This window comes from Marmota marmota, unplaced genomic scaffold (genome assembly GCF_001458135.2).
Source record: "Marmota marmota marmota unplaced genomic scaffold, marMar, whole genome shotgun sequence".
Classification (NCBI taxonomy): Eukaryota; Metazoa; Chordata; class Mammalia; order Rodentia; family Sciuridae; genus Marmota; species Marmota marmota.
The window spans coordinates 27,523,075-27,545,837 of NW_026000229.1; the positions used below are offsets into that span (position 1 = coordinate 27,523,075).

General features: G+C 35.1%; 1 protein-coding gene across 1 annotated transcript in view; it reads left to right on the forward strand.

Moving 5' to 3' along the window:
- The window catches only part of Myo5a (myosin VA), a 163,636-nt gene that overhangs the window by 53,848 nt on the left and 87,025 nt on the right, over window positions 1–22,763 (forward strand). Inside the window, exons 6-14 of the mRNA XM_048793247.1 lie at window positions 867–1,010; window positions 3,374–3,455; window positions 4,082–4,189; window positions 6,906–7,012; window positions 12,844–13,109; window positions 13,870–13,951; window positions 17,731–17,871; window positions 21,115–21,240; window positions 22,136–22,219. Of these exons, the coding sequence (XP_048649204.1) occupies window positions 867–1,010; window positions 3,374–3,455; window positions 4,082–4,189; window positions 6,906–7,012; window positions 12,844–13,109; window positions 13,870–13,951; window positions 17,731–17,871; window positions 21,115–21,240; window positions 22,136–22,219 (1,140 nt within the window). The remainder of the gene's footprint in view (window positions 1–866; window positions 1,011–3,373; window positions 3,456–4,081; window positions 4,190–6,905; window positions 7,013–12,843; window positions 13,110–13,869; window positions 13,952–17,730; window positions 17,872–21,114; window positions 21,241–22,135; window positions 22,220–22,763) is intronic.

Consider the following 22,763-nt stretch of genomic DNA (forward strand, 5'->3'; position numbering starts at 1 on the left):
GGAGGGGAGGGGAGGGGGGATAGTAGAGGATAGGAAAGGCAGCAGAATACAACAGACACTAGTATGTCAATATGTAAATCAATGGATGTGTAACTGATGTGATTCTGCAATTTGTATACGGGGTAAAAATGGGAGTTCATAACCCACTTGAATCAAAGTGTGAAATATGATATATCAAGAACTATGTAATGTTTTGAACAACCAACAATAAAAAATTAAAGAAAATAAATAAATAAAAGTTAAACTTAAAAAAAAAATCAAAGCCAAATTTTACTTTCTCAGGTTTCTGAAAGAGGCATTTAAATTGAATAGGTAATACTTATCCTCTGATAATAAGAAGTCCAACTGGACCTTTGTTGCTGTAGGATGGATGAGATGAGAGAAACTTCCAGTTTCTAAAGAAACCCTGAACATAAGAGCAACATTTCCAGGAAAATATTAATTTGGCTTAACCATCTCATTTATACTAAACTAAATTTTTCAAGAAATCAAAATCTTGATGCTTAACTCATAAGGCTTGTATTTTGGCAACTCCCAACCCTACCCCATTCTTTCTTCACTGGAATGAATGTATGAATGTATGGAATATGAAAATCTCCAATTGCTGGTATCAGGTTTACTGTTCTGAAATTCATTTTTGTGAGAATAACAAGACAAATAAGAATGATTAGTATGTATTTGTATTGTTGTGCAGTGGGCAAAGCATTCATCTGTACCTGCAGGGGCAAAGTTGGTTCTGTACTTAAAAGAATCATTTTTAAATATTTATGTTCAATTTTCTTTTTTCTATCCCTGAATAGACATTGTGATTGTCATGTCATGAATTGCACTTCTAAAAAATCTTAATTTTTTCCCTTGCTTCTTAGTCTATTGGAAATGCTAAAACAACCAGGAATGATAATAGCAGTCGCTTTGGGAAGTATATAGAGATTGGTTTTGATAAGAGATATAGAATCATTGGTGCCAATATGAGAACATACCTTTTAGAGAAATCCAGAGTGGTGTTCCAGGTAAGCTGGGCATGTACATATGTATGTATACTTATGTTAGATTGCCACATAATTGCAGAGCTCATGCTTGCTGGAGTGGAATAAATTTTGTTTCTAGACACTCTCAAGAACACATTGTGATAGTATTCCTGCAAACTATGCTTGGACTAAAGCATGTAAAATGGTGCCTGCAGGGGCAGAATACCCCATAGACTTACAGTCTTTGAGCGCTGATGTAGATTTAATAGTTTTGACTTTTTTCTACAGATGTTTGTTGAAAAGTCTGCTTACGAAGAGGCACTATTAGTTTAGTCTTGTCTCTCTTCTTTCCCAATTGATGAGGAACAGATTGACTTATGTCTACAAGGAGTTACAGCTTGAATTCAGCTAAGAAAAAAGTTATCTTTGTCCTTTTTACTATATTTTTTCTTAGAATATTATATTGTTTAGATAGAAAAGTGAGGGATTAAAAATCTTTATAACTCAGTTGTGAACTATTATCAAAAATAAAGTTGATGAATTTGTGCAGAGTTTGTATTCACATGTATGCCCTTAGTCCTTTTGATCTGAAAGGGCAAAATACTATACATTTGCAATACTAGCAGATGTATATTTACAGGCATACTAAAGGAATGTATATTTATCATTAGCAAGCTCCTGGTGACCTACTATATCCCTATGTTATCAGATCTGTAGTTTCAGTATCCCCTTTAATTGGACGCCCACTGCATAGAGAGTCAAATACTGCTGGCACTGCCAGGTATCAGGGTCCACAATTTCCATTTTCCAAGCCTGTTATGGCTTAGAAAGTTATCTGGGACATACCAAAAGTCACACATTGGGGAAGCCTGCATCTACAATGGCTTTGACTTTAGGGTTGTGCCTCATTGATGACTAACTAAAATATAATACTCAATTTATATAATAAGGCACCCTTTACCATTGTTCTAATATCTAAATGCACACAGTGATTTTCTTGCATATGTAAACACTTCTACAGATTTTTGGGAAAACTGTCTAGTTTAGTAGCCTGAAGAACGAATGAATTTGAATGAGACATAGGTAGATCTAAGAAAAGATTGAATCCAAATAGTAAAGATTTGATTGATATATCATTAAAGGTGATGTGGATAGGAAAAAAACATCCTTGGTCAGTATGTTGGCCAAAGGCTAGCAAGGCTTAGTACAAAATTATAAGGCCTAATCTGTATTGTCTTGTCTGGAGACAGTGTAGTCATTCTAGCTGTTCTCCTAGTCTCTGGGGATAGAATATTGAGAAGGATCTATGAAAATGAATCTCATAGTCAGAAAAACCAAATTTGATATTGTCTCTCATTTACAAAGATGATCAGAGCATTTCTGCAGACCCACCTGCTTTCCTAGTTTTTGTACACTGAACAACCTGATCTCTTGCCTAATTATACTTATAATCATTGGTATGTTGGTATTTTGTTCAGTGTCTTCTGTCCCTGTAGTAATAGACTTTCTATTAAACCAGGTATCAGTTTACTTTGGGCATCAAACCTAGCCTTGACCTTATTAGTACTAATCTTTTTCTAACAGAATGCATTGCAGAATTCAAGGATATGATAATGTAATATTAGGATTATATTAGTATTCAATTTTGTATGTATAGTATTATTGCAACTATATTTCTAGGTATGTATGTAAAAAAACTCTCAGAAAATATTAAAAATTGACCTTAGAATTATAAATGATTTATTTTCTATTTTGTAAAATAGTTATCAGTTTTAAAATATATAAATAAAAATGTTATGGAGGATAATATAGCATGTTTATGGATTTCTTAGAAGCAACTGCAGAAGATGGTCCTCTCTAAAATATGGCAAAGATGGGATTATTATTTTTCAAAGAGTTGGTAAGATCACAAATATTTAGAAAAAGTATTGAGTACTGAAAAAACAGAAGATTTAGCTTCCCTCAAAAGCACTGATCTCTTATGACTATAGCCATTTATCAAGCTGTTTGCTAGTTCAAAAGGCATTACTCTTGGATATTTTCGATTGAGTGTGAATAATACATCTACATATACATATACACATATAGATTCCATCTATTTTATTTATTTACTTTTATTTTTTTAAGAGACTATCTTACTATGTTTCTGAGGCTGACCCCAAACTCCTGATATCAAGCAATCCTGTGCCTCAGCTCCCCAGTAGCTGGGACTACAGGTGTGTACCACTGTGACCAGCTTACATATAACTAAAAGCCATAAGGTTTAACAATCATAAATAAGTATCAGGAAATTTGGTAAGGACAATTTATTTCATTGAGAAAATTAAATATTAAAATTGTATTTTATGAGAATTTTCTGAGTTTTAGATCAAATGTTATAATTGAAAACTCTTCTTATTTTAAAGGCAGAAGAGGAGAGAAACTATCATATCTTCTATCAGCTTTGTGCCTCAGCACAATTACCTGAATTTAAAATGCTGCGATTAGGTATGAATATGGCTCTAGACTTATTATATTGGTATTATTTTCGTTTAATACCTGAGTTTCCAAACTAACTTGTTAAAAGAAGTTTATCTCATACTGAAATTTTTATGGATAAAAATGATTTTTAGAAGTCTGCAGTTGGCTTCAGAATGACCCATGGGGTGCGGAAGAAGTGAGTAGTTGTATAAATAGAACAGGATTGGCCTTGGTGTGATGCTTATTAAGATGAGTGATGAGTATGTAGGGGTTCATTATAATAGTCTCTCTACTTTTATGTACGTTTGAAATTTATCTTGAATGAAAGAAAAAAATTTTACTAGTTGGAGGCCTATAGGGTTTCTGATAAGGGAAGTAAAGTGTTTGAGGAAATTGTCATAGCATGTAAATTGGAATTAAACCTTTGGGAAACTACTATACATTTCAACAATTAAGATAAATAAGTCATAAACATAGTTTTGAGTTTTAAATTAAAATATGATTGAAAACAGAAAGGAATATATATACACACATATATATAATCTCCAGACCTGGACACTTAAATGTTATACGCTGCCTTCAATTCAGAGTGATCATAAGGGTAGAAGTCAAAGCTCTTTCTCAGACTGCAAAACTATTTTCCTTCATTGCAGGAAATGCAAATAGCTTTCATTACACGAAACAGGGAGGTAGCCCAGTGATTGAAGGAGTGGATGATGCAAAGGAGATGGCACACACCAGGCAGGCCTGCACTCTACTAGGTAATGTAATTTTATTCTTCAGCTCTTACAAGCAATAGTGTTTTGTTTTTTCTTTTGGTTGTTGTTATTGTGTGTTTGTGTGTGCACGCACACCATGAGGATTAAACCTAGGGGTGCTTTACTATTGAGCTACATCCCCAGACCTTTTTACTTCTTATTTTGAGACAGGGTCTCACTCACTAAGTTGCTGAGGCTGGCCTTGAATTTATAATCCTCCTGCCTCAGCTTCCTGAGTTGCTGGGATTACAGGTATGAACCACTATATCTGAGAAGCAATAGCTTTTTTTTTTTTCCTTTTTTATCTTTTTTGGCATCAGGGATTGAACCCAGGAGTGATCAGTCACTGAGCCTCATTTCAGTCTATTTTTAATTTTTAATTTTGAGGCAGGGTTTTTCTAAGTTGCTTAGGGCCCCACTAAATTGCTGAGGCTGGCTTTGAACTTGTGATCCTCCTTTCTCAGCCTCTGAGCGCTGGGATTTCAGGCATGTGCCACCTGCCCAGTGAGCAATTGCTTTTTGCTTAAAGCAAGCTTTGTTTGAAATACTGTTTTGGTTTTGTATTAAGTAGTGAGCATTGCTGGTAGACTTAATATAGTTTATAGAACACATTCAGACAACAATTAAGCAAGGGTTTTAGGGTGATGGAACTATTCTAAAATTAAATTTTGGTAATGGTTGCACAAATTTGTAAATTTACTGAAAATCACTGCTTTGCACACTTATAGCAGCACACATTTTGTGGTTTGAAAATTATCCCTCCATAAAGTTGTTTTTAAAAACATATTTGAGACATCAGGCAAGGTAACACTAACTAATTTTCTGTGAAAATTTTTACAAAAATCTAGAACCTATAGCTAATAAGATGGGTTTCTCTACAAGCTTGAATTTTCTACGGATTTTCATTATGTTTTTGTTTTTTGTTTGGGGGGTATTTTGTATCTTGGAAAAATGACTATATTGGCATGATAACAGAATATTATATTAAATGTGATTTGGTCCAGTGTTTTTGAAACTGCTAAGATGTTAACGAATGTTAGCTATATATGTGAATAAATTAATTTTTAGAACCATAGTCTATACCTTTTAAAGGTGAATTATTTTTCTTTTAAAAAGAAACATTGCAGGGCCTGGAGTTGTGGCTCAGTGCTTACCTGGCATGTGTGAGGCACTGGGTTTGATTCTCAGCACCACATCTAAATAAATAAATTAAATAAAGGTCCATCAACAACTTAAAAAAAAAAAAGTTTTTTTAAAGCAGAAACTGGGCATGGTGGCGCATGCCTGTAATCCCAGTAGCTCTGGAGGCTAAGGCAGGAAGATCATGAGTTCAAAGCCAGCCTCAACCCTAAGCAACTTAATGAGACCCTTTCTTTAAATAAAATTTTAAAAAGGTCTGGGGGCCCGAGCATGGTGGTATATGCCTGTAATCCCAGTGGCTCGGGAGGATAAAACAGGAGGATCACAAGTTCAAAGTCAGCCTCAGCAATGGTGAGGCACTAAGCAACTCAGTGAGACATTGTCTCTAAATAGGGCTGGGGATGTAACTCAGTGGTTGAGTGCCCCTGAGTTCAACCCCTGGTACAAAAAAAAAAAAAAAGGGGGGGGCTGGGGGTATTGCTCAGTGGTTAAGCACCCCTGGGTTCAATCTCTAGTACCAAAACAAACAATCAAACAAACCAAAAAACTGCAGAATATAAATAACTTAAACATTGAGAAGTACCTTTGAATGAGTTAATTTAAAAGCATTTCTAATCACAATATGGTCTAGAACTACTATAGAGCTTGCTGGAAGTATGAAATCTCATTCCTTTTCTTAAACTTGCTGAATCAGAATCTGCTTTTTAACAGATCTATTAGTGATTCATATGCATATTAAAGTTTGAAAAATACTGCTTTACTTCTAGGGCCAAATTATGAATTTGAAAAAGCCATAATGTTGGACATAACATAAACATTCATTATAAGGTCAATTCTCAATTACTGTGTATGATTGCATATTTGGAAATAATCTTACTATAACTTAATTATGTTTAATATTCTGAAAATTTTTTACTTACAGAAAAACAGCCAAATCTGATAAAAGCCAAAAGTTGTCTAGTTTTTTCATCCTGCTTTATACTTCAGCTCCTTCTCCAATGCTGTATTTGGACATTAACTCTTCAGACCAGGGAATAACACCTGTCTGAACATCTCTGATCTTGGGGTCTCTCTGATTTATACTTGGCCTTTAGTTAAAAGAAGTAATTAAATCATTGATTTAAAACAGCCTTATTATTGTGCTACAACTTGCACTTGAAATAAAGATTAATAGAAATGGCAGTAATATTAATAAAATACTTAAATCCAATATGTGACAATGATATGATCATTTGTGTAGTACTTACCACGTGTCACATTGGGTATGCTGTGTGCATTACCTCATTCAATGTTAAAAACACCCTTTGAAGAATTCACTTTTATTCCCATATCTCAAATGAGAAAATGAAAGCATAGAAGGGTGAAGTTACCTGCCCATGTGTATATCCACATTATCGCCCATAATGCTAACTGCTTAATGTTTTAATGTCAACGAAGATGAATGATTGTTAGCTGTGAATCACTATAATGTGTATAACATCTGTCAATATTCAAGAATTAACAATAGATTTAAAATTATCTGCTATAATGTTTTGTTGCTATTCTGAAATTAATCACTTACTCATTTACTCTATTTAAGGAATTAGTGAATCTTATCAAATGGGAATTTTTCGAATACTTGCTGGCATCCTTCACTTAGGCAATGTTGCATTTACTTCTCGAGATTCAGACAGCTGCACAATACCTGTAAGTACAGAATGAAATTGGTGTGGTAGAAGTTGAATTGTGTTTTAGTTTTGTTGATTTTTTTTTGTAGAAGCAATATAATTTAAGTCTCTCTGACATTATCAGAGAGATAATTATCAAAAAGATGTATTATCAAAAATATAAAGCTTGAACTGAGAATAAAGAACATGGGTTTCAATTCTTGGTGCAGTGATTATGTGATTATTATTATTTTTTTTTATTTTTATTTATTTATTGTGTGTGTGTGTGTGTGTGTGTGTGTTTAAGAGAGAGAGAGAATGAATGGTCTTGGATACGTGTCTGATTTCTATAACCGAGGGAGAAATACTACATGTAGTTTCATTTGGCCTATTTAACTTTGTGTCTTTAGCTTTGGAGATGTAATATGGTTTAAAAATTATTGAACAGTGCTAAGGAAAGAAACTTGGCTGGGATAGGGTGTGGGGTGGGAAAGAAACTGACTTATCCCTTTTAGTCTTTTTTTTTTTTTTGGTGGCAGGGATGAACTTAGGGGCCATCAACCACTGAGCCACATCCCCAGCCCTATTTTGTATTATATTTAGAGACAGGGTCTCACTGAGTTGCTTAAAGCCTCGCTATTGCTGAGGCTGCCTTTGCATTTGTGTGTGATCCTCCTGCCTCAGCCTCCCAAGCTGTTGGGATTACAGGCATGTGCCACCGCACCTGGCTTCCTTTTTAATCATATAGAATGTGGTATATGTACATCTTCTGAAATGTATAAATTCTCAGGCTTTGGGCATGGCTCAGTGGGAGAGCTCATGCTTAGTATGTGCAAGGCCCAGGGTTCAATTCCCAGGAGTTAAAAAAAAAAAAGTATGAATTCTAACTTCTCCCCATATCTATCTGTGTGTCTCTCTCTCCGTCTCTCAATGTAGATATCTAGGATAGATAACAGTGATACACAGATGAAATTAGTTACTGTAATATAAATGACCCCATAAGATCATAAACTTGGGTGAATTTAGAGCTATAAGGGAATATATCATGCCCTTGCTTAAATCCTTCAGGATTTCCCATTGTCTTCAGGAATAAGGTAGATACTTTACAGTAGTTCTCCATTATCTATAGTTTTGTTTTTGGTGGTTTCAGTTACTTGTGGTCAACTTTGGCCTGAATATTAAATGTAAAATTCCAGACATAAACAATCATATAGTTTAAATTGTGCACCATTCTGAGTAGTATGATGAAATTTCATGCTGTTCTGCTTCATTCCACCTGGGACATGAATCCTCTCCTTGTCCAGTATATCCATGCTGTATATGCTGCCACCCATTAGTCACTTAGTAGTCATCTCAGTTATCACAGTGCTGTTGAAGTATCACCGTGCTTATGGCCAAGTAACCCTTACATAGTAGGAGCCTAATGATAAGTCACAATGCCTATGTCATTCATCTCACTTCATCTCACATAGGCATTTTATCATCTCTCATCATCATTGTAAGAAGGGTAAGTACAATATGATCCAATATTTTGAGAGGGAGAGAGATAGTATACTCACATAACTTTTATTATACAATAGTGTTATAATGGTTCTATTTACAATTGTTCTATTATTAGTTGTTGTTAATTTCTTATTGTGCCTAATTTATAAATTAAACTTTATCATATATTTGTATATTTTAAGGAAGAAGTATATATGGTATTTATTTTCCATTAGGAGTCTGCAGATAAGGAGATGTGCTGTACTTGGCATAACATTGAAAGCCCTTTTATGATCAACCTTTGACTTCCTATTCAGTTTACCTCTCATCACTTATCACACTCCAGCCCAGAAATTTACTAACTCAGCTACCTTTCTCTCCTGCCTTTGCTCAGATTCTCTCTGGGGTGTAGGATAACTGTTCTTTCTGGGCAGCTCCTACTGCTAACATATAGCTCTGGCAGCATCTCTTAGCATCACCCTTCTTTCCACTGCTTTCCTTTATCTCAGCTCAAGTATCAATGTTTTATAAAGGTCTCTCTTGCTTGTGTTTAGCCCCTAGGAGTTGAAGTCCTTGTAAACGGGACCGCACTCTTTCTTGGTTGCCTTTTTTCTTTGGATCAGTAGCTCCTCATGTAAAAACAGATTCCCTATTCCTATAAGAAAGAATCTATTCCCTGTCTTTTGTAAATGTAGTAGTTTTGTACTACAATTAGATATATGAAACATAAAATCAACACTTCATGATTTGAAGAGAAACACTATACTATAAATGATTTATTAGTCATAGGGCCATGAGTTAAATGGTAGTGAGCTTTGTTTATGAGAAATTTGATCTACACAATTTCCTTTATGTATAATTTATAATTTCCCTAAGCCATGGATCCTAATTGAGGTGCATGGTACCACTTCCCCCTGCCCCATACATACACACAGGCTCTTCTCCTACTGACAGGTCTTTTTTATTTTTATTTTTATTATTTTGGGGTACTGCAGATTGAACCCAGGAAGTTTCTATCATTGAGCTCTATCCTCTGCCCCTTTTATTTTTTATTTTGAGACAGGTCTTGCTAAGTTGCTAAGACTGACCATGAACTTGCCACCCTCCTACCTGAGCCTTCTGAGTCACTGGTATTATGGGTGTGTGCTACCATGCCCAGCCTTTATGGCAGCTTTTTTAAATTTATTTTTTAAGTTATAGTTGGACACAATACCTTTATTTTATTTATTTTTATGTGGTGTTGAGGATTTAACCCAGGCCCTCGCATATGCTAGGCGAGTGCTCTACTGCTGATCCACAACCCCAGCCCCTTTATGGCAGTTTTTTAAAAGACAAAATGAAGATTCTAATTTAATCTCTGATTTCTAAGGAAATATCATTAAACTTTCTTCAAAGGCAGTTTTGTTGTAGTATAATGTGAATTATACCCATTTAAATGGCTTTAAATGTATAATTAAAGTTTTTATTGTATTTATGGATGTTTTTAGCCATCACCATAGTCAATTTAAATATTTTCATTATTTCAAAAAGAAAATCTATACCCTTTACCTGATGCTTCTCTGTTCCTCTATTTTTCTAGCCCTACGTAACCATTGAGTCTACTTTCTGCCTGTGTAGACTTGCTTATTCTAGTCATATTAGAAACTGAATCATATAATGTGTATTCTTTCAAAGTCCATCCATGTTATGGCATGTATCAGTATGTCATTTCTTATGGCTCAAAAATTCTGTGTGTGTATGTGTGTGTGTGTGTGTGTGTTAATTCTAAGCTGCTTTTTATTTAAGGGAGTTGAGTGAGGTGCTGATTTGTATCTAAAGTGTTACTTGGGAGGAAGGTATTGAAAAGAGGAAGACCACTTAAATGAGAACAACCCAGGGAAGAGGGTGTCAGAAGACCCAGGTTTTAGTGCCAGCTCTGACATAAATTAGCCATGTGATTATTGACAAACTGTTTGTTCTCTTGGACCTCATTTCCTCATTTTCCTTTCTACATTTTTTTTGGTGCATTACAGTTGTACATATGATGGGATTTGTTGTTGTTACATATTTGTACATGCTTTCAATATAACAATATAATTTGGCCAATATCAATCCCCAGCACTTCCCCTTTCCTTTCCCCTTTTCCCTGTCCTTTACTGACCTCCCTTTGATTTTCATGAGATCCCCCACCCCCACCCATTCTTTTCCTTTTTTCCTCTGTAGCTTCCACAAATGAGAGAAAATATACAACCATTGACCTTCTAAGTTTGGATTATTTCACTTAACGTAATGATCTCAAGTTCCATCCATTTTCCTGCAAATGACATAATTTCATTTTTCTTTATGGCTGAATAAAACTCCATTGTGTATATATACCACGTTTTCTTTATTCATTCATCTTTTGAACATCTAGGCTAGTTCCATAGTTTGGCCATTGTGAATTGTGCTGCTATAAACATGGTTATGCATGTACTACATCATGAAGTATAATTTGAATTAGGTATTTTGAAGCCTCCAGTGTTGCTTTTCTGGCTTAGAATTGATTTAGCTATTCTGGATCATTTATTCTTCCAAAGGAATTTTAGGAGTCTTTTTTTCTAGTTCTGTGAAAAATGTCACTGGTATTTTTATGGAGATTGCATTGAATCTGTATTTTGTTTTTAGTAGTATGGCCATTTTAACAGTGTTAATTCTGTCTATTTGTGAGCATGGGAGGTCTTTCCTCCTTCTTTAATTTCTTTCTACAGTTTTCATTATTGAGGTCTTTCACCTCCTTGTTAGATTTATTCCTAAGTTGTTGTTGTTGTGTTGAGGCTATTGTGAATGGGATTGTTTTCCTTTTTTCTTCCTTGGCTTATTCATTGTTGATATATAAGAAAGCTATTGATTTTTATATGTTGATTTTTGTAACCTGCTATTTTGCCAGATTTGTTTATTAGGTTTAGTAGTCTTCTGCTGGAGTTTTTTTGGATCCTCTAAGTGTAAGATCATATCATTTGCCAACAATGATAATTTGACTTCTTTCGTTCCTATTTTTATTCCTTTTACTTTCTTCTCTTGCCTAATTGCTCTGGCTAAAATTTCTAGCATTATATTAAATAGGAGTGGTAAGAATGGACTTCCTTGTCTTGTTCCAGATTTTAAAATAAATGCTTTCAGTGGTTCCCCAATTACTATGAGATTGGCTTTGGTTTTTTTTTGTATATAGCCCTTACGATACTGAGGCAGTTCCTTCCATCCCTAGTTTCTTCAGTGTTTTTATCATGAATGGGTGTTGAATTTTGTCAAAGGCCTTCTCTGCATCTATTGAGATGACTAGGTAGTTTTTGTCCTTAGTTCTGTTTATGTGATAAATTATATTTGTTGATTTCTGTATGTTAAACCATCCTTACATCTCTGGGATAAAGCCAACTTGATCATGATTCTTGTTTTTCATTTAGAGACAACAGTGTTCACCCTGCCTATCCCCCAGGAATGTTATCAGATTCAATTGATATGTGGGTAAAATGTTGAAAAATATAAGGCACTAATATGATTAAATTAAGCAAATATTTATCAAAAAACCTACTCATTCAAAACTACAGAAGAAATTCTAGGTGATACAAGAATACGTAAGTTGTTAAAGTGATTCTCATCTAAAACGTTACTCCAGTAGCATCAAATTTTCTGCCTAAAACCCTTCAGCATCTTCCCATTTCTCTGGGAATACAGACTATCCATGGCATAGCCTCTGCCTTTCTCTTCCCATCTTACACACTCTCACCCACCTTCAATTTTCATATTAGTTGTTTCCCTCCTACCCAGAACCTTTTTCTTTTTTTTTTTTAGCTGTTTCTTCTGCTTAAAAAATTCTTCCTTCACTCTTTAACCCAGAAGCACCTTCCGAATTCCTTCAAATCTCAATTCCATTTTTCAAGGCAACTGTCTCTTGTCTCCCTAAATACAGCACACTCCTCTTGTGTGGACTCAGTGTAGTGTCCTTTTTCTTTGTAGTATTTAGGGAGCAATCATTTATTTCCCCCAGTGACTATAAGTTCTAGGAGGAAATGAACCATGTCTATTTTTGTTTAATGGACTACAGTGGCCATTTAGTAAATATTTATTGACTAGATGACTGATTTTCTGATTGACTAAATAAATGTAGTGTGCCCTAAGACAAATACAGAGAGCTCTATAAAAAATCAAAGAAGAGGTAATTTTTTTCAATGAGCCCTAACAGATATTATGTCACCCAGATGCCAGTTTGAATAATGATTGTGATTATTATCACAGATCAGGTGTGAATGATCTTGATGTTTATTACATCAAAGACATTGCTGAGTTTTACTTGATATTTTTTTGTTAATATTTTTCAGGAAATTCTTATTTGATTGGTCTGGTCATAGGAAGTAACCCATTCTCTTTTGGCAGCCCAAGCATGAACCTCTCAGCATCTTCTGTGATCTCATGGGTGTGGATTATGAGGAGATGTGTCATTGGCTTTGCCATCGGAAGCTGGCTACTGCCACAGAGACATACATCAAGCCCATCTCCAAGCTGCAGGCCACAAATGCCCGTGATGCTTTAGCCAAGCACATATATGCCAAGCTCTTTAACTGGATTGTAGATCATGTCAATCAGGCTCTGCATTCTGCTGTTAAGCAGCACTCTTTTATTGGCGTGCTGGACATTTATGGGTGAGTATTTTGGCTTATTGGTCTGCCAGAGAGCATTTCTTTGTGGAGAGTATTTAGTCACTCTGAATGGGAATTTAATTTTATCTCATACTGGTGAGGAGAGGAAAACCCTACCTATGGCAAGTCAGGAGTACCTTTATGATGGGGATATGCTGTGATTAAAATTTAACTAAAACAACAACAAAAATTTAGCTTGGCTCTAGAGCTAATTTAATAAAGTAATGGGTGGAATAAATTGTTTTTCAGACTCTCATGTGAGAAATTATCACTGAATATTTAAAAATCTAATTTCACTTGCTAATTTGTTTTCTGTGGATACCTTCCTTAACCGTGTAAAGCCATTTTATACAGTGTGCTTATTTTATACTTGATTTTTCATTCTCTGGTTCAGTTTTTCAGAAGAACTTATAAGGTTCCCTTCTATGTATGTGTAACACTCTGAGTCTATAAATTGATAGGAGCAATGACTTATTATAATTCTGTTGTTCCTCTCAGGAGATGAATGAGCCTCAAAAACTCATAGTTTTGAACACCTTTTCATGCTGGGAACTCTAAATAAAATTCTCTGCCTCATAGCAGGTACTCATCTGTTGGGCACATTTTCCATATTTCTGACTTATAAACATTTATCTTAATTGCTGTGTGAAAAAAGTTGCACAGTGTTAGAGTACTTCCTATTTCTTTCTTCCTAATGAGTACATTTTGAATACTTTAAAACTATTCCTTTTCTCCCTTTCCTATTTTATTTTTGGTATTACAGATTCGAAACATTTGAGATAAATAGTTTTGAGCAGTTTTGTATAAATTATGCAAATGAAAAACTACAGCAGCAATTCAACATGGTAAGAATGTTCTTCTTTGAATAATAATTCTGCTATAAATTATCTCTTTAATTCCTGGTCTTTGTTTAAAGTCTGGCCCCTGAGATGAAGTCCTGAATTTTAAGTATGATATGAGTTTTAGAACAACTAAACAGCTAGAACTAATGATTAAAAAATGATGCTACATTTAGAAAAATATTTGGAAGTCATCCATTGTCTGAGAATGATGAGAGTTTGGGGCAAATAAATTGAGTGAGAGAAGCAGGAGTGGTATTACCAACATAGGAAATATAAAGCTTTGAACCTAGGGATATCTTTCATTTTGTCTTTCTGAAATTAATTGTATGTGGTGTTATGACAGCCTTAACTCTTACTTTCTATATTAGCAAGGTGTCAAAACTAAACATGAGAATTTCATGTATTCTTTTTTCAACAGTCTAAGCCATTCTCACTGAGACAATGGCAATGGGAATATTTTGAGAGTGACTCTTGTGAAGAAGTAATATCAAATATCCCACAGTGGTGGGAGATCTGAAGGTACTTAAAAATGAGGGGCAGCAGATTATATAATTGTGAAGGGCAGAGGCCTCAGAGGTGAACTGCTTGGGTTGGAATCCCATTCTGTCTTTATTATCCAGGAGACATTGGGACCTCCCTGGACCTTAGCTTCCTCATCTGTAAGATGGAGATGAAAATAGTTCCCCCCACATATGGTTTTATGGGTTAAATGAGTTGGGATACATAAACTGCTCCTCACATGTCAAGCACAGTTCAAAGTACAAAATTAGGGGTAGTTATTAGTATTGATGAAAGAGAATGTTAAGAATGAGCCACTGAGTACTGGGAAATATGGCTCAGTGGGAGAGTATGTATTTAGCATGTGTGAGTTCAATCCCCAGCACTCGTACACACACACACACACACACCAGTACACACACACATACGCAATCAAGCAAAAAAAAGGAGGGGGGAGAAGGAAAAGAAAGGGGTGGACCACCCATAGGAATTGGTTGATAGAAGAAAAGAGAGCTAAAGGATAGGAAAGGTTGCTTCATCTTATGAAAAGAGACGTAAAGTGGTATGAGTGGTCTGTGGTCCATAGTTGATAAAAAAAAATAAAAGTTTAAGCAAATTATTTTAAGTTACAAAATTGACTAAAAAAAGAGAATCCAAAAATAGTAATATTGGGAAGATAACAAAGGAGCAGCAGAGAGGGTGATGTATATGAACTTAGCTTCATCAGAAAGTTAACAGTTTCAAATTGATAAATCAGAAAGCAACTGATACGTATATTCTTTAGAAATATGTAAGTAAACATCAGAATAAATAGCTAAAAGAATTAAAAATTTTTGCCTACTTTCTGTCTCTATTCACCACTTATTCCTCTCGCTTTTCCCTCACACCTCCCCATTATGTTATATCTTAATTTTTCTATGCATAATTGCTCCACTCCCTCTTACTATGAGATGGCTTATTCTCTCTTCTAGTTTGTGTATATTATCTCCACCTCAACATTTCTTCTTTTCCATTTACTTCAGACTTCCTATAGAGATAGCAGTGGTTGGAATGCTCTTCACATCTTCTTAACTTGCTCACCTCCCACTCATCTTGGATTCTTTCAGCTTCTGCTCCCACTGCTAATTGCCTAATTGTTTCTTTGTTTTCTAATTCAGATACCTGAGAAAGTGAACCAATTAGCCCCAATCATTTTTTTTCATCTGAGATGTCTAGCAATAAAGTGCCCTCATGTACCCATACTTGGTTTAGTGAGCTGTGACCAGAAACATGGGGTTTCACAGTAAAGGACTTAGCTGCATAGGCTGCTCCCTGAGCTGAGGCCATGGATGTGGGCAGTTGGCATAAGAAATACTGTGGGAGCCAGGTGCAGTGGCACAGGCCTATAATCCCAGGGGCTTAGGAGGCTGAGGCAGAAGGATCTCAAGTTCAAAGCCAGCCTCAGCAATTTAGTGAGGCCTAAGCAACTCAGTAAGACCCTCTCTCTAAATAAAATACTAAAAAGGACTGGGGATGTGGCTTAGTGGTTTAGTCCCTAATTAAAAAAAAAAAGAAAAGAAAAGAAAGAAAGAAATGTTGTGGGCATATTTAGTGCTTAGAAGCATTCCTATATTGACAAGGATCTCTTGACGTATTGAACCTCATGCCCACATTCCTTGATAATTGAGCACCCCAAATATTTGAGCCCCTCAGCTTTATGGAGTTTTCTAGAATAGATATAAAGATTTGTATGAGAAATAATCTCTATTTAAAGCTTAGAGCAGTGCTTCTGATGTCAGCATGAAGACTACATATAAACTAATGAAAAACGTAAAAAGTTCATTGTTTTGGAAGATATTAGTGCTATCAGGACACTGCTAATATATGATGCCTTATTTATTTTCTGATTAATCAAAAGAACAGAATAAAATTGCTAATTAGCATGACAAATACTCTATGGATGTCCTTTTTATGTTTTGTTTTAACTAAGGCTTCTTATAGCTGCTTAAAGTGCAAAGGACATTCCAATAAAAGTAAAATAAAATGGGAAAGTTCCAGATGCATGGAACTATATATTAGAAATCTCTGTGTCACCTGTTTCGTAGGACTTGGTATCTTAGAAAATATGTGTTATGTGGTCATAGCCACAAAAAGATAATCTTCCTAGAAAAATAGCAAGATGTGTGAGAGAACCAAAGAAGATAAAAGAGACAAGTAAATAACAGCAGAAACTTGGAAGAACAGATAATGGTCATTAGCATCCATAGAAACAGAAAGTTGTGTATCAGCTGCACGGTTAGAGCACATCCTGGCACAAACTGTGGCAGATTGCCCTTCCCATCTAGGGCAGCTCTGCTCCTCTGCACCTTCAAAGCTCAGAGCACAAGCCTTTCTTTAGGGAAACCTACCCTGATCATCCTGTAACCAAACTAGATGAGGATTCTTGCCCTCATAGTTTATATTATTTTCCTTTTTAATATTATTCCTTGTGATTATTTGATTTCTGTGTTCATCTCCCACCAGTCTCCTGTTGTTGTCTGTGTTGTTGACTATATGCTGTGACTGACACATAGTATGTAGTCAATATATATTTTTGATTAAACGAATGAACAGAGATCAGAAGCAATGGTGTGGGTTGTCGCTGAAGATTTTTAGCAGAAATAGCAATGGATTGGTAGTACTTGTGTAGCTGCTTGCAGTATTGGATAAAGAATTTAGAAAAGTGAGCCACTTATTCCCTGAAAGAGGAGAATAATCAAGGCAGACACACACAAAAAAAACATACGTTAATCTAATTTTGAGGCATGTTGTACTTCAGCACCACAATCCCTTAAGAAATTATTTTGTTGTGCTCAAAGCATTGCCCCGTACTGTTCAGTAGTCTAGAGGGCATTCACTCTGCATAGTTGTTCAATGCCAGCTTAGAGATTCCTGTGTCCTGTGTCGTTAGCAGCCCTATATAATTGCTTAAGGAGCCAAAAGTAGAAAGTGCAGTTTTAGAAATATACATAATAAAAAATCACAAAGACTGCTTACATTTATCAACTACTTAAAATATTTACATGCCTAGATCTGCTTCTTCACTAAGGATCTGATATAGCTGAGGTTTTGCTTTCTGTGGTTTTAATTTACTTTCTCTGTGTATAAATGGTGCTTCTCCCATGAGATTACTGTTGCTAGTAGCCACAAACTATCTCCAGTTTTCTTGGTATCCTCTTAGTATTTTATAGAAACATTGTTTTTTTTTTACTACATTCTTTATGATAACAATCCAAAAATGACTGCATTTTTCTTTTTCATTTCAGCACGTTTTCAAATTGGAACAAGAGGAATACATGAAAGAACAAATTCCATGGACACTCATAGATTTTTATGATAATCAGCCTTGTATTAATCTTATAGAATCTAAACTGGGCATTCTAGATTTGCTGGATGAGGAATGCAAGGCGAGTATGATTTTTGGGGGGAATTTAGACTGTCAAATAGATGCATCAAGATCAGGAGGCAAGTAAGTTCAAGCAGACATTTATTAGTAACATGAAATGCCATTGTGGCAACAAGTGAGAGTCTTCATTCTAAAGGGACACTAGACCCCAAGGATTCTAGTTATAAATGAAACTTTTATTTTCAGCTGATTATAGGTTATGTAGAAAATTGGTAGATAATATTGCTACCAATTTTTGTTGCTTTTTTAAATCAATTTTCTTATATTTAGAACTCTGTTGGAGACAGAATGTATTTAAATAAATACAAGAAATTGCACAAAATATATTTTGAATAATAGTTCTAAGTAGCCATAATTTTTTTGTCATCATCACTATTATTTATCTTTTATTAAGGAATTGCTATATATAAGGCTTAATCCAAGTATGTTAAAGGAATTTTCTCAAATGTAGGAGGTAAGCTCTCCTTATCATTAGGAAACCAGCTGGGAAATGTCAAGTCATTTATATAATATCCAGAAGGATGAGAATATCAGCAGTGATCTAGGTGGAGTTATTATTTAGGGAAACAATTGTCACTGGTAATACCTACAGCTTGAGACCACACTCTTGATGATGACATTTGTTGTTTAAGGCAACTATGATAAGTTGTCTTTTAGTTGGAATTCAATAAAATACATTAAAAATGAAATATGTTAAAGAAAAGGATAATCTATTTGTGATTTTAGTCTTTTTTGTTCTTTGTAGATATTCATGATAGTAGAGTGTATATTTTGACAAACTATACATACATGGAGTAAAAATTATTCTAATTAGGATCCCATTCTTGTGGTTATACATGATGTGGAATTTCACTGGTGGTGTACTCATATATGAACATAGGAAAGTTATGTCTGATTCATTCTACTGTCTTTCCTATTCCCTTCTTCCCTCCCTTTCCTCATTCCCCTTTGTCTAATCCACTGAAGTTTTATTCTTCTCTCCCCCGCCCTGGTTGTGTGTTAGCATCTGAATATCAAAGAGAACATTTGATCTTGGGTTTTGGGAACTGGCTTACTTCACTTAGCATGATCGTCTCCAGATTCATCCATATACTGGCAAAAGTCATAAAGTCATTCCTTTTTATAACTGAGTAATATTTCATTGTGTATGTATACCACATTTTCTTTATCCGTCCATTTGTTGAAGGGCACCTAGGTTGGTTTCATAGCTTAGCTCTAAATAGCCATAAGTTAAAAATTGACTAGTCATTCTTTATTATGGACATAGGTGATAAGATGGAGTTTAGTCTATTTTTTTTTTAATTTTTATTGTTGGTTGTTCAAAACATTACATAGTTCTTGATATATCATATTTCACATTTTGATTCAAGTGGGTTATGAACTCCCATTTTTACCCCGTATACAGATTGCAGAATCACATCAGTTACACATCCATTGATTTACATATTGCCATACTAGTGTCTGTTGTATTCTGCTGCCTTTCCTATCCTCTACTATCCCCCCTCCCCTCCCCTCCCCTCCCCTCTTCTCTCTCTACCCCCTCTACTGTCATTCATTTCTCCCCCTTGTATTATTTTTCCCTTTCCCTTCACTTCCTCTTGTATGTAATTTTGTATAACCCNTGAACAGACACTTCTCAGAGGAGGACATGCAATCAATCAACAAGTACATGAAAAAATGCTCACCATCTCTAGCAGTCAGAGAAATGCAAATCAAAACCACCCTAAGATACCATCTCACTCCAGTAAGATTGGCAGCCATTATGAAGTCAAACAACAAGTGTTGGCGAGGATGTGGGGAAAAGGATACACTTGTACATTGCTGGTGGGACTGCAAATTGGTACAGCCAATTTGGAAAGCACTATGGAGATTTCTTGGAAAGCTGGGAATGGAACCACCATTTGACCCAGCTATTCCCCTTCTCGGTCTATTCCCTAAAGACCTAAAAAGAGCATGCTACAGGGACACTGCTACATCGATGTTCATAGCAGCACAATTCACAATAGCAAGACTGTGGAACCAACCTAGATGCCCTTCAATAGACGAATGGATAAAATAATGTGGCATTTATACACAATGGAGTATTACTCTGCATTAAAAAATGACAAAATCATAGAATTTGCAGGGAAATGGATGGCATTAGAGCAGATTATACTAAGTGAAGCTAGCAAATCCCTAAAAAACAAATGCCAAATGTCTTCTTTGATATAAGGAGTTTAGTCTTAATATCTGATGATGCACCATGTTAGAAAAAATAGTGGATCCCCAGCTTTACTACTATCTGAGTCATCTTAGGCAAATAACCTATACTTTCACTTAATCTTTCTTTAGTTTATATGCAATAAGTTATACCTTATCATAGGTTGATCCATGTAAGCCTCCAGATTTCCTACAACATTAAGAAGGTATGTAATAAAAAAGTGCTCAGCCTTACTTGAAATTAAAATAAAATGCAAAGAGAAGCAAAGATGGTAACCTGCTTTTTACCCATCACATGGGTAAGTTAGACCTGATACCTTTCATTTGATATTGCTAAATGAATACTGTATCTGTACAATAAGGATAAGAATTAATACAACATACTTAAGATGAAATTTGACAACAATTCTCAGAATCATAAATACATGTATCTTTTTACTGCTTAGATTTCAATCTATGAATATACTTGTGAAAGTATCCAAGGTATATACATATAAGAAGAAAACTGTGGCAGTTATTATAATAACAAAAAACAATAACAACCTAGTGGCCATAAATAAAAGAATTATTAAGAAGAAAAAAAGGCAAGGAGTACGTAGAATGAGCCCATTCATGTACATGTCTTAAAAGAGATAATAAAGTTGAGAAAACAACAAGGGGAGACCCTCCATTTCATATCTTTCTGTATGTAAATATTACCTTTATTTAACACAAATTTAAAATTTAAAAATACATATTACTATATCCGTGATATTAATCTTATAAGACCTTTGTTTTAAAAACAGATCAAATATTTATTTGATGATTTCTAGTATGGGCAGATTGTCACCCAAAGATGGCTGGGTTACCTGTGGAAAGTGCTTGGTCTAGCTCTTCATTAGTAATTGGTTTTGGGGCCTATTGGAGAGAAATGTAGAAGAAATGAATTCCTAAACTGAATATAGAATATAGGTAAAGCCAAAAAGTGACCTTTTTGCAGTTGATGCAACAGAAGAGTCTCAATATTCAGTTTCTTTTCTTTCTTTCTTTTTCTCCCTCAATGTAGATGCCTAAAGGTACAGATGACACTTGGGCCCAAAAATTGTACAACACACATTTGAACAAATGTGCGCTCTTTGAAAAGCCTCGCCTGTCAAACAAAGCTTTCATCATCCAACATTTTGCTGACAAAGTAAGGAAGCTTTGTATATTTTTTTTATTTTTGAATACGTAAGTGAAGGAAAAAAATAATAATCAAGAAATATTGTTTTTTTTTTCTTTGCTGATGCTTGCATTTTTTGAGGGCTTACAGAAAAAGCAGTCTTCAGTATTGGCTTGTTGGTTTTCTCTTCCTTTAACTTAAATTGAATTATATATGAAATAAATAGGGGTCTAGTCTTCTGTCAAGAAGTTGGAATTCCAGGAAACTCTGAAAACCAGCTTCCTGGGAATCGCCCTCAGGGGTTGAGGACTTTCTGAGTTTACCTTAGTCCTGACTGGAAACCTTAAAATGAACATAAGTTCACCTAAGGGTTTTGTAGTACAGGATGTAAAGCTCCTCTAGTGACAGACTGTTCAGGTTGCTGGGGTTTTGAAAGAGAAATCTTCTATTCTCAAGGAATCCCACTTTACCAAATCAACAATATTTCCCCCAGCTTCTTCCTCTATCCATCATTAATTTTTTTCACCTCTTTCCAATCCAACAGCCATGTGTTCCTTTTGATCCTATCTCCCACTTTAATCTCTTCTTTCCCAAAAGAAAACATTCCACTGAATAGTGGACTAGCTTGGAAGGCGATATAATGGGTCAGCCTGGGATGAACTTTCTTTGGCCAGCGTGGGGGAAGAGGATCAACTTCTTATGAGTCTGCTTACCCATAAATTGAGAGGATTATTTAGACCACAATTAATCAGCAAGCACTACCACTATTCCCTAGAAAAACAGTTATGGAATGGTACCAATATTTTAGCAAAAAACTGAAGAGAGCTTGTCATGTAACCTGAGCTAATACATATTTTTGTTGTTGATGATATAATATCTATTCAAAAGTGCTATCAGTTAAGGAGATTTTTCCATGTGTTTTCAGGTGGAATACCAGTGTGAAGGCTTTCTTGAAAAGAATAAAGACACTGTTTTTGAGGAACAAATTAAAGTTCTTAAGTCAAGCAAGGTAACCATAGACAGGTTTTTCTAATCAGTATATATTCAATAAAATGTTAATTATGCACTAGTTTTTGTTGTTTTTTTGTTTGTTTTGCAGTACTGGGGTTGAGATTGAATCCAAGGGCACTCTACCACTGAGCTATATCTGTATCTCCAGCCCTTTTTATTTTTGTTTTCAGAGAGGATTTTGCTAAGTTGCCCAGGCTGGCCTTAAACTTGTGATCTTCCTGCCTCAGGCTCCTCAGTCGCTGGGATTACAGGTGTGCATCACCATGCCCAGCTTTAAGCATTAGCATTTTAACAATAAAAATGATTTTTCCAACAAAATCTGTTTTACTTACAGTTTTTAATTCACCAGTATATAACACTTACTGTGTATCAGGTTCTGTTCTAAAAGCCTTGCAAATATTAACACATCTAATCTTTATAATGAGGGGTATTATCATTACTCTTATCTTACAGATGAGGTATCTGAGGCACAGGGACTTCATGGCTAGTGAGTTTTTAAGCCACATTAAAACGCAAGCTGTCTTGCTCAGGGTCTGCTCTTA